The sequence below is a fragment of the Zea mays genome, chromosome 4 (assembly GCF_902167145.1).
Source record: "Zea mays cultivar B73 chromosome 4, Zm-B73-REFERENCE-NAM-5.0, whole genome shotgun sequence".
In the NCBI taxonomy this organism is placed as follows: Eukaryota; Viridiplantae; Streptophyta; class Magnoliopsida; order Poales; family Poaceae; genus Zea; species Zea mays.
Window position 1 is genome coordinate 68,621,856 of NC_050099.1, and position 12,367 is coordinate 68,634,222.

Genomic DNA, 12,367 nt, shown 5'->3' on the forward strand with positions numbered 1-12,367 from the left:
ATAGTATTTTTAAACGGTTCACATGATTTAGTAAATTAATTGATTTATGTTGTTATAATCATTTTATACATAGCTTTCCAAATATGAAATTAAAAAGAATTGTAGACCATCTTTTCGTAAATAAAAACATTAGGTAAATAATTATATGTTGCTCATAAAGTGTGATTCAGATTTATAATCAAAATGTTATATATTTTTATGGTCAAACATTCTTTACTCCCACTAAAAAAAATAGAGTTTTCTACTAAATGTTAAAATGACTTAATTATGTGCTTATACCATCATAACTAAATTAAATTGATAGTTTATATAATGTCAAATATATTTTCCTTATTAATGAATTAGATCATTAGTGCCTAAATTAAAACTAAATATAAATAAGGGCTTAATTATCTTTTCTCGTAATTTATTTATAGCCAATTTGTGCATAACTAGATTTATGGCATGATTAATAATTTCATAGAATTTAGTACACATTATATACGAATCACTTAGTTGTTCCTAAAGAATAAAATAAAATAATTAGTGTTCATATTTTTTATAACTTAAAATGTTACTTTATATATATTGACATCAAGTATAATAAAATAGGCTATGTGCTTTTTAATGAAATTAAATGATGGCTATGCATTCATTATCTCTTGCATAAAAATTCACTTAAGGCCCATAACCTAACTCGTCTTAAATATGTGATTAATAATATAATAATGATCTTTTCACATAAAACCTATTTAGACTTATATCTTAATTTATCATAAGTGATAGGTTTAACAATGAATTATACGTTCCATAATGGTTACAAATAAATAACGTGTTTCGTAGCGCATTAACCTTAGGTATAGAACATATATCTTTTATAAAAGATTAAAAAGGTTTAGTAATGTTAAAACGTGTTTTATCGTCTTATAAACCCTTAATATTAGACATATCACGTATGATGATTTATAAAAGATTAATTTGGTGAACCTAATATTTGTATATTTTACTTAAGATATTTATAAGCTCATGTCTTGTTTTATAAAGTATAGATCACACATTTTTTTGAAAAGAATACCTTTTTATTATAACCCTTGCGTGTAATGTTTTTGAAAAACGAACGCTCTTTTCATTAGACTTTCTTTTAGCTTTACACATGGTGAATGTTGTATGTTATTGAGTGGTGTTTGTTCTTCTTGTTTGTTTGTGTGATATTCAGTGGTTGATCTAATAGTTAAGAATCAAGATCTATTCCTATCCGTGGAAGGACCTCAAGTTTTCAATAAGCAAGGCAAGTGGACTTCTCCCTCTGCATACTCTGTTTGATCCCAAATAATACATTTAATAAAGTTTATTCTTGAATATATATGCATAATTTGATGGGTTACCTATTTAGATACCCCTAACCTTTCCAACCTTACTCCTTGTTTAACCTGGGATTATGATCTAATCAAGTAGCTATGCTATTGCTACAACTTTAAATTTATGCAGTCACTCCTGTTTATGATATTGATGTTCCAAATGGTAAGATTACTTTATTATTGTTAACCCGATGGTTAAACAAGATTATTGCATATTAATTGGAACATGGAGTGACCACCCGGGAAAACAGTGCTACCATGAGAACTATCATGGCTCTGGTCTTGGCTAAATAACTAGGGAAGTCTTATGTTGGGTGTTGGTCGTGGTCGACCAGGAACGGGGGCACCTGGCAAGCGCTTATAGTACCGGCTCAGGTAGATTGGATACGGGCATAGTTCCCAAAGCTTTACCCTGTGGACTGGACTATAAGTTGGTTACTGTTGGGGGCCTTCGGCTTCCGAAGGTCCTCAAAAACATGATTTAACAGTGTTTCTGGAGTATAATGTGCAAACAGGTATCTTCGGACTCGAATCGGTATCACAGAGGGAGAAGCTCAAAGGATACGAAGGTTGATACAGCACCGAAGCTGTGAGCAGGAAAGCTTCGGCATGGTGGCAGAAAAAGAAACCGACTTAAAGATGAAAAGGCTAGTCGGACCTCGGTGGATTACTATAGAATTACTACCAAATGTAAAGGGCATGGGTGTAATTTTACATGGGCTGCGTCCCACGCCTATAAATAGTTGAACAGTACTCCCGTACTGTTCATGCTGACTTGTCATACGCTTTTGCATCACACTTGTACTTTTATCTCTTCCCGAGTCGAAGGTACACTTGTAATCTGAAATTATTTCTATTTTTCCATAATATTAATATAAAAGTGAGTTGATGATAATACAATTGTTTATGTCATTCTTTATATTTCATTTAATTATTCCTTCGTTATTATATGCTATGATTATGAAGGCGCGTCCTTCATAACCTTCGTCCGAAAGTCATTATATCCTAAGGGAAATAATGCTTCGAAGGACGAAGGGTTTTAACCTTTGACATTTTTATGTTGCCTTGTTCTTAAACTATAGCATTTGAGAACAAGCCCCCAACATTGGCGCCCACCTCCGGTGAACTCACTTCCATTTCTTGAGCTTTGAACACCTTCGGCAAGCATCATCTTCGTCATGCCGCCGAAAAAAGCTTCAACAACAGGGGCTGGCACGCTGCAGCCGCTGGACCCCAATCAGGACGTTGTTTCTCTTAGAGAGGCCCGAAGCCAGAAGAGGAAGGCTGTCAGTCCAACACCTCTGGAGGATGATCTCGATCAGGAAATTCAAAATCTGGAGATCCTTCAGCAGCAGGTTCAACGCAGGAAGGAGAAGATGGCTCATCTAGCTGATCTTCAGAGACAGATAGATGAAGCTTCAGAAGAGGTTCGTCATCTTGTTCAAGATGATCAAAACCGAAGGCCTCCACGCAGAGAGCTTCATCAGGAAGACTTCCGCAATGAGGATAACTGGTATGAAGATTTCCATCATGGAAACTTTGCTTTTGATGATGCTTCTCCTCTCTCAACAGAATTGCAGGCTACACCTTGGCCACAGACTTACAAGCCACCTCAGCTTCCCATATATGACGGTCACTCAGACCCTAAGCAATTCCTAATGAGCTATGAAGCAACTATATCTTCGTACGGTGGCAATACAGCAGTCATGGCAAAATCCTTTGTCATGGCCGTCAGAAGCGTTGCTCAGACTTGGTACTCTTCTCTTCGGCCAGGGACAATCACTTCTTGGCAGAAATTGAAGGATATGCTGATAACTAGCTTCCAAGGGTTTCAGACGAAGCCGGTCACCGCTCAGGCTCTCTTCTAGTGTACCCAGGACCATGAAGAATACCTTCAGGCGTATGTCCGAAGGTTTCTGCGTCTAAGGGCACAGGCGTCGACAGTGCCCAATGAGATTGTCATTGAGGCCATGATCAAGGGGCTTCGGCCGGGGCCGTCAGCGCAGTATTTTGCCAGGAAGCCACCACAAACGCTGGAGAAGCTGCTCCAGAAGATGGACGAATACATTCGAGCCGACAATGATTTTCGTCAAAGAAGGGAGGAGGCTTTCAGGTTTTCTGAGATGACCAGGGGCTTCGGAGGAAGATTCTATCCGAGGCATGTCAGGTCAATTCACAATTCTACTCAAAATGATGATAAGGGGAGTCAGCAGCAAAGGCCACAGTACTCCTCACAGGCTTCGGGGCAACAGCAAAGCTCCTTCCGACCACCAGCTCCAAGGGGCAGAGGCGCCAGGGGCTTCGGCGGAAGATTCGGGGATCAACCCAGGAGAATATTTTGTTTGTTTTGTGGTGAAAACAAGGGCCATACCACTAGGATGTGTCATGTTACCATCCAAAAGCAAAAGGAGATAGCCGAAGCTGCAGCACAACAGGGTCAGCCGAAGCAGGTCATGCACACTGCTTCGTATCATTCGCCTTACATCCCAGAGTATGTAGGCAACCACCCTGCAGTTTCTGTTGCTTCGGCGAGCCAACCTCAAGCTTCCTGGCAACAACCTCCGCCCCCACCACCACTGCAACAAGGCCAGCAGCCAGAAGGGGGCCAATATGATCAACATCAAAGGGACTTCAGAGAACAATCCGAAGCTCGTACAGTCAACAGCACTGTGCCAGAGTCGAAGCACATCTATTGACAAATATCCTACCTTGATAGTAGCTTTTTCCCATCCAGTTTTATTTTCTGTGTAATAAAGGACACTTTTTAAAATTTCATGTAATAGTTTCGTTGTTGCCACGAAGAAAATATATCTTCTTTACAGGCTTAAGTTGTTGAAGCTTAAAGATTTGCGACAGCAAGGAGGACCTTCGAATTATCAAAAAATTATTTCAAAAAAGGCACGATATGAATTCTTCGGAGCAAGAGAAAGTCGTTCTAAGGAACGCAGAGTAAGTCTGCTGAAGTTACAAAAAGCCGTTCCAAAGGGAGCGCAGTGTAAGTTTTCTGCTCCAAAGTCGTTCCAAAGGGAATGCAGAGCATACAGCGAAAAGTCAACGCTGATTCCGCTGAAAGTAAAAGGCGAAGAAGCTCCAAAGTCGTTCCTAAGGGAATGCAGAGCTTACAGCGAAAAGTCAACGCTGATTCCGCTGAAGTAAAAGGCGAAGAAGCTCCTAAGGGAGGCTTACAGCGAAAAGTCAACGCTGATTCACAAAAAGATTATGTGTTTTATCGCATGGATGTGCGTGTACCTTCGGAATGAATACCATCTTACATAGCATAACATCATCACATCATTTTGCATAACATAAGCATCATACATCATGCTGCATATGGCACAAGAAGGGGGACATAATATCGATCTTCGGAAAAATGCTTTGAAAAAGGGGGCAAATCATGCCAAGCCACAAGGAGAAACAATATTGATCTTCGAAGTATAGCTTCGGAAAATGTTTTTACGAAGCTTGGATATTTTTCATCAGAACACTTCGAATATTGTTGTCATAAATGGCAATTCTTCTTTACGAAGCATGAAAAGAAGGGAAGGTGTTTTTTCGTCGAAGACTCAAAAACGGTACGTGTTTAAAGTTTCATGCATCGTAAAGAATTGAACCATAAAAAAACAAGTATATTACATTCAGGATTACAAGATATTACACATATTACATTTCAAATGTTTTTACAATAGCACTTAGTCTTCCCTAAGTACTACCTCTGCAGCTTCGTTCAGGAGTCGATCGACAACTTGATCCATGATAGCTTCAGCCATCTTTTTAATTTCATCGTCATCTTTAGGCTGAGGGCCCGGAGATACTTCAGTAGGATCTGAGGGAGGACAGGATACGACTACATTGCTATTACAGATTGCGAGCGAAGTTTAAAATCAAAAGTTACAACACAATAAAAACTATTCGTTAGTACCTATTTGCCCTTCGGGCTCTGCGTTTTTCTCAGCAGCCTCTGCTACTTTTCTAGCTTCATGGATCCCTTTTTCGCTTTTCTGGATGATTTCTCGGGCCATCTCCCTACCACCATTGTCCCAGATATCGGTGAAAAATTTTCCACCAACCATGCTAGCTTCGGCTGAAGGACCCTTTACATCTTCAACGGACAAGGTGGCTTCGGATTGCGATAAAATCTTTACATGTTCGCAGCCTTTTCCCTCCAAAATGGTGGCAATCCCTCTGGCACCTGAAAAAGCGCAGATGTCTCCGCGGCTATTTAAAATTTCTTCAAAGGCCTCCGCCTCGTGATTGATCCATTCGAGGGGACCTTCGGGGTTGCCTCTTATAAAGTTTTCTTCGCGCGAGAATGCGCCAACGCTGGCGAAGCTAGTTTTTATTTTCTTAACACACTCCATAGATTTGTCATAGCATTTTTTCTTGGACGAACGAAGCTCTTTGACAGTTTCTTCTAAATGATTTGCCCATTGGTCGCTAAGTTCTCGTCTCGTTTCTTCAAGTATGCATTCCTCTTTAGCTCTGGCTAGTTGTTTACGAAGATCTTCAATTTCACGCTTCTGAGCTTCGGCTTGACCTCTAAAAACAGCTTCGCCTTCTTTTATTTTATTTATCAAGGAATACAATATTTTATCTTTTTCGAGACCTTCGTTCCGTAGTTCAATAACTTCGGAACGAAGGTTGCTCAGGGCCATAACACACCCTTCATCTTCGGCATCTTTTTGGGCCCTGAGGGCATTGCTAAGTATAAGGCCCTGCAAACAAAAATAAATGTGTGTCAATAAGTTTGAGCAAATGAAAAATTTTAGTTTCGAGAAGAAACACAAAGACTTCATTTTTTGTACCTTTAAGCTATTATACGCCAAACTGTCGGCCAGCTCGTTTTTCGACAGCACCGAGAGCCCGTCTTCTAGTGTTGGGAATCCGAAGCTCTTGCTCATCTCCCGACAGACAGAAATCTCCTTGCTGTCAGGGAGACAATACAAGAAGTCTTCTTCTCCACTACCGTTGAATATCAACGCCCCCTTTGGATATTTCAGTTTTTGGGCATAGACCTGGGCCTCTTGTTTTTCTTTTTCAGATAACTTCTTCCCCGAAGCATGTCGAACAATATAGTCAGGGGTTGTGGGGGATGCTTCGGGGTCAACAGCACTGATTTCTTCAACCGGAATTGGCTCTGATATTTTTTCTTCTGTCGTGGGCTTTGAAGGCCCAGCTTCGGTCTCAGCCTGTTGCTTCGGAGCTTCAGCATCGAGGACTTTAGTTTCTGCTTTGGATGTTTCAGCAGTCTGTTTCGGAGTCGAGTTCGAGGACTCAATTATCTCCAAAACATCTAGCACAGTGACCATTCTTTTTCTTTTTGGGGTCACCGCTGGGCCTTTTTGGTTTTTTATTGATTCAACATTTGCTGAAGGACTTAAAACTTCTGATATTTTTGATCCCTCAGCGGATCCTTTTGTTTTTTCCATTTTTCTGTCAATGGCGCTTCAGCCATCTCTTTGCCTTCTAGTAGCAAAACCTTTGGTTCTTTCAATTCTATTCTTGTTGTAGCTTCGGCCATTTCTGCGACTTCTGGCAGCAAGGTTGGCTTGGTTGACTCTTCAGCTTCGGTGGCCGAAGGAGTCTCTCCGGTGTACTCAGGCACCGAAGCTGGTTCAATATAGCGTGGCCGATGTGTGAGGACCTTTATCCTTTTTCTTTCCGGTGCTGGCTCACTAGGAGCAGCTGCAGCTTCTTCTTTCGCAGAGGTTGTGCCTTTTCTTTTCTGCCCTCGAATGGGATAACGATAATCAGGGTAGACAAACCCAATTGCGTCAAACACCCGGTTCAGTCTTTTCTTCTTTCGGCCTCCGAAGGCTGCTGACAGCGCAGTATCTTCGGCCTTCGAGTAAGCCCCAAGTAGCTCATCACTTAAATTTTCAATGCTTTTTAGCCAGTCATCATCTGGCTCAACGAATTTATCTCCGAACTTGAAAGTATACTTCAGCCTGACAAGTCCTCCTTCGTCAGCTTCTTTTATGGTCTCTTGCGGCATTTCCCATTTTTCCGCGAGCGGCCATACTCTGAAGGCAATATGCTCCTGGACCAAATCTCTTGTTCCAATAAAAGAACAGATAACTCTGAAGGCTCTCTGGCATTCCTCGGCGGCTTCGTTTATTTCAACCTTCGGCCTCCGCAGGCCGAAGCTTTGCCAAATAGGGCGCATAATTATACCTTTAATGTCTTCCCGTGTTTTCAGATCATTCTTCACATAAAACCATTCCGTCATCCAGTCGCCGGGCCATCTCTTCCGAAAGGTTGGCACGGGGCAGCTTGACCCAGACCGAGAGACGAAACTATAACAGCCGAAATTATTGTGATATTGTTCCTTACCCTAGGGTTTTGTCTCGTATAACAACTCGTGTATATTGCAGAAACTTTTCGCATCAGGTTCTAGGCCTTGGCTTCTCACAGCCCACACGAAGATATTCAGCCTTATGATTGCTTCGGGGGTAAGTTGGTGAAGATAGACTTCAAATATTTTCAGCACCTCCACGACAAAGCTGCTCAGGGGAAATCGTAGCCCAGCCTTCAAAAAGCTTCGGAATACTACGACTTCATTTTCCTCAGGGGATGGACAAGTCTTTTCTCCTTCGTCAGCTCTCACAATGGATAAGTCCCGGAAATATCTTCCTCTCATGCTGACAAGATGATTTTCCTTGATACTTGATTTGCTGAAAACCGAATGGCTTGGTCTCCAAGGTCGATCTTCGGAGTCTTCACCACCGCTATCTACATCATAGCTGTCGCTGTCACCAGTATCTTCAGACAAACCTTCTAAAATCTCTTTGGTGATTTTTTCTGTATTAGTCTTCGACATTGCTATAAGAAATCCCAGGTTCTTCTCCTCAGAAAGACTCAGCTTCATCTCGGGAGCAGCCTTCTTATCTTTAGACATCTTCGGAGACGCTAAAAAACTGTTTTCAACGCCGAAGCTTCAAAACTTAAAAGCTGAGCAAATCTTGGTGCGCAAGAGTCAAAAATTGAGTGAGCGGGGAGCAGATGGCAAGAGAGCGTGCCAAATGAGTTCGCGGTATGCTCTTATTTATACGCCCAGTGCGTAAAAAATTGAAAGACCCCGCTTGTCAGTGAACGTTGCTATTCTAGCAAAGGGAAGGTGTTTTTTCGGACCTTCGGCTTAAGGCCTTCGTCCATGTCGCAATCTAAATTTATTATTCTAACAAATTAATATTGCGAGGGGCTACTGTTGGGGGCCTTCGGCTTCCGAAGGTCCTCAAAAACATGATTTAACAGTGTTTCTGGAGTATAATGTGCAAACAGGTATCTTCGGACTCGAATCGGTATCACAGAGGGAGAAGCTCAAAGGATACGAAGGTTGATACAGCACCGAAGCTGTGAACAGGAAAGCTTCGGCATGGTGGCAGAAAAAGAAACCGACTTAAAGATGAAAAGGCTATTTGGACCTCAGTGGATTACTATAGAATTACTACCAAATGTAAAGGACATGGGTGTAATTTTACATGGGCTGCGTCCCACGCCTATAAATAGTTGAACAGTACTCCCGTACTGTTCATGCTGACTTGTCATACGCTTTTGCATCACACTTGTACTTTTATCTCTTCCCGAGTCGAAGGTACACTTGTAATCTGAAATTATTTCTATTTTTCCATAATATTAATATAAAAGTGAGTTGATGATAATACAATTGTTTATGTCATTCTTTATATTTCATTTAAGTATTCCTTCGTTATTATATGCTATGATTATGAAGGCGCGTCCTTCATAACCTTCGTCCGAAAGTCATTATATCCTAAGGGAAATAATGCTTCGAAGGACGAAGGGTTTTAACCTTTGACATTTTTATGTTGCCTTGTTCTTAAACTATAGCATTTGAGAACAAGCCCCCAACAGTTACGGTAGGTGTACCTTATGCAGTTGATCATTTCCAACATTTGTGTAATGAGGACTCTAGGGAGAAGCCTCGTAGTGAGACCCTGACCATTCACCTTGGAAGTGAATACGGGTCTAGCTAACCTAGGCAAGAAGGGAATCACGACTCATGGGTAAAGATGTCCCACCTCTGCAGAGTGTAAAACTGATATATCAGCCGTGCTCACGGTTATGAGCAGCGTGGACTCCTCACATGATAATTGAACTTGAAGATGGAAATAAATCGAGATCCGATGATCTACCAATGGTTTGCTTAAGTGGTTTCACTTAAGTGTTTTTGATATACTCTTATACCTTTGTTTAATGGGAATACTTGGGATTCACACTTATTAGTAAGACAAGTGTTGTTAATAAAATGTTGACCAACTAAAATGCTTACTGCTCAACCTTAGCCTCACCTTGTTAAACCTGCATTAGTTTTTCCCCCACTTGCTGAGCCCCGACCATAAGTGAGCTCACCCTTGCTTAATTTTGATCAGAAGTTTGCAGATGAAGATATGATGTTGAACTCCATGGATGCTAGTCTAGTGATACCCCCGGTCATCTTCCTGTGGATGGATGTCCATGTTCGCTGCTCTTTGATGAATAAAGGTTAAGACATTATGTCTGTTCGAAGTGTAATATGTTAATATAATCGTTATTTACGCTCTTATGCATTGTTCTTTTGATTTATTACACTTGTGACGTCAACATATGTGTGGAAATAGATCCTGGCACACATATGCTATGCACCCGGCTCTGCCCTTGGAAACGGGTGTGACATTTGCTCCAACGACGTCGAGGTCCACGTGCAACGTCATGGAGCGGATGCAGCACAGTTGGCTAGGTACCATTTTCTTTCCAAGCGTAGTATCTCTTTTGTTCTTGTCTAATCATTTTAGTTCACTTGGTGGTTCTTTTTGTTTAGAATATCTTGGAACAAAGTGCAACACTTGTGTGCAGCCTGGTTAGTGTATCTCCCTATTTTATTTGGCCTAATTTTAGACGCGATGTAGAGTTTACCAATGAGGTTTTCATTTTGCTCACTGGTTTCTAGCAGCCCCGTCTATCTAGATTGCATTTTAGTTGTGAATGTTCTTTTTGTGGTTCTACTTGTTTCTTGATAGAAGGGTTAACGTAGCACTCGGATTAATTGTTCATGGTCGAGTTCCTATTTAGTAACTTATGCAAATTATTAGCTGTGTAGAATCCACACATGCTGCAAAACGTTGTCTCAATTGAAAAATGGAATGTGGGGTTGTATTGTTAGACAAAGCATAGCATAGGTGACAGTGCATCACATTTAGGATGTCTTAGTATACGTTCATGAAAGATAACTATATAAAATTCATCTGATGCGGGTATGTGCAAGCTCCTTGGCGTACCCTCGAGAAAGAAAACATCGGATGAACGACAAAGGCTGGCTGCCATTTTGTGTATATCGTGATGGTTTCAACCCTGAAATATATCTGTCATTGTGGTCAGACTACTACAAAAAGAACATAGATGCTTACTGAAACAAGCATAATTCAACTAACAGTCACACATACATGCAGATAGAGTCAAACACACTCTACCACTAACCAAAAAATAACAAGGCTACTCACTTTGCAAAAAAAGAGATATAGAATAACAAGGCTACTCTACTAAGGACGTGTGAGTAACGAGTAAGGACAATGATGATAGTACTGCTTCCTCAGTATATCACTCATGCTCGCTCCTCATTATATCACTTTGCCAGCAATCATGTTTATAATCTCTACTACTCTATAAGACGCTAACGTGGGCGTCCACAGGGTGCGTCGTGCCCCCGCCCCCGCACATCACTACGCGCCCGTCCTCCGGAAATGACGTCCGCGCCGCCTGCCCGCGAGATCCCCCTGCTCGCTTGCACGTGGGCCCGCATCTTCGCCTCTCCCGGCCATCTCCCCTCCCCTCTACACCGTGCTCATGGAGGCGTCCTCTTCTAACGGCAACGACAACAAGGTGGCCTAGACAAAGAGCCTGAAGGAGGATGACCTCGACTTCGGATTCCATCGTCCTCGCCCTCGACCCCCAGCATTCACTCCACCCCTACCATTCGCACTGGTCCGCACTCGACTGGACCTAGATCGGGGCGCTCAGACCCCTATCCGGATTGGATCTCACGCGACGACGAAAATGATATTGTCATCGTCGGACGCGGTAGCGGTGCTGGAGCTGCAGCATTCCGGCTTTGGCACGGTCGCGCCAACTGTGGCATGGTCGTTGTCTAGGACGATGAGCGTGGGCCGCCGTGCACGCTGTCACTCCACGGCGCACGTCCCTGCGGCGGGGAAGCGGGAGCAGAAGGGCTTGTTCGACACCATCTTCGGCGCGTTGTACAGGGAGGAGCAGCTGCTGGAGACAAACCCCATCCTGAACAAGGTGGGGAGCAAGAGCAAGCCCCCCGTTGTCGTCGCTGCTCCGGCGCCCAAGAAAGCCGCCGAATAGAGCGGCAGTGGCGGGCTCAGCATGTGCGTGTTCTTCTCCATGCCCAAGAAAGGGTGAACGTTATGTAGCTCCGAGTGAGAATTGTTTTGTGCTATTCCTGCTTTCTTGCTTTGCTTGTAATCCTCGGATCGGATCGGAGTCCCTTGGATTGAAATGGACAGTTCACCACCACACATGTTGTTGTATATATAGCGCTGGTTGAGAAGAGCCACATCACAATGAGAGCAGAGCACTAGCGTAACTAATTAATTCCTTACTTTCAGTTGATCTTGCCCTGTGTTCTTACACTACAAGCTCCTCCCCCATCCTCCAGGATCTCTCTTTTAGGGATTCTAAAAGTTCACCTAATATGCTAGGTTGTGGTATTATTTTATATTACATCTGATTAATGATTTTTCAACTGATGGTGTAGATTTGTTGCATACTGGATTTCTAACTCTATTTAGATAGGTAGCAACAATTTGGATCTTGTAATATATGTGTTTGCCTGTTGCTATTTATGTTGGTAGACATATTTGCCTTCTAGCTCTGTTTGGATAGGGATTTAGTTTATTATTTTGCTGCATGTTGTTTAGTTTATTATTTACTGATTGCAGCCACAAAAAGAGAAATAAGCCACTATGCTCTAGATATCGATTGAGTGTTGCTTCGATTATTTCATTTATACATGG

At 42.1% G+C, this 12,367-nt stretch overlaps 1 protein-coding gene across 1 annotated transcript; it reads left to right on the forward strand.

Annotated features, from left to right (window-relative positions):
• The first annotated feature begins 11,483 nt into the window (after positions 1-11,483).
• On the forward strand, positions 11,484-11,696 carry LOC118476913 (uncharacterized). The gene has a single exon (XM_035967281.1). It carries the CDS (start codon positions 11,484-11,486, stop codon positions 11,694-11,696), a length of 213 nt encoding a protein of 70 aa, XP_035823174.1.
• The last annotated feature ends 671 nt before the right edge of the window (positions 11,697-12,367 follow it).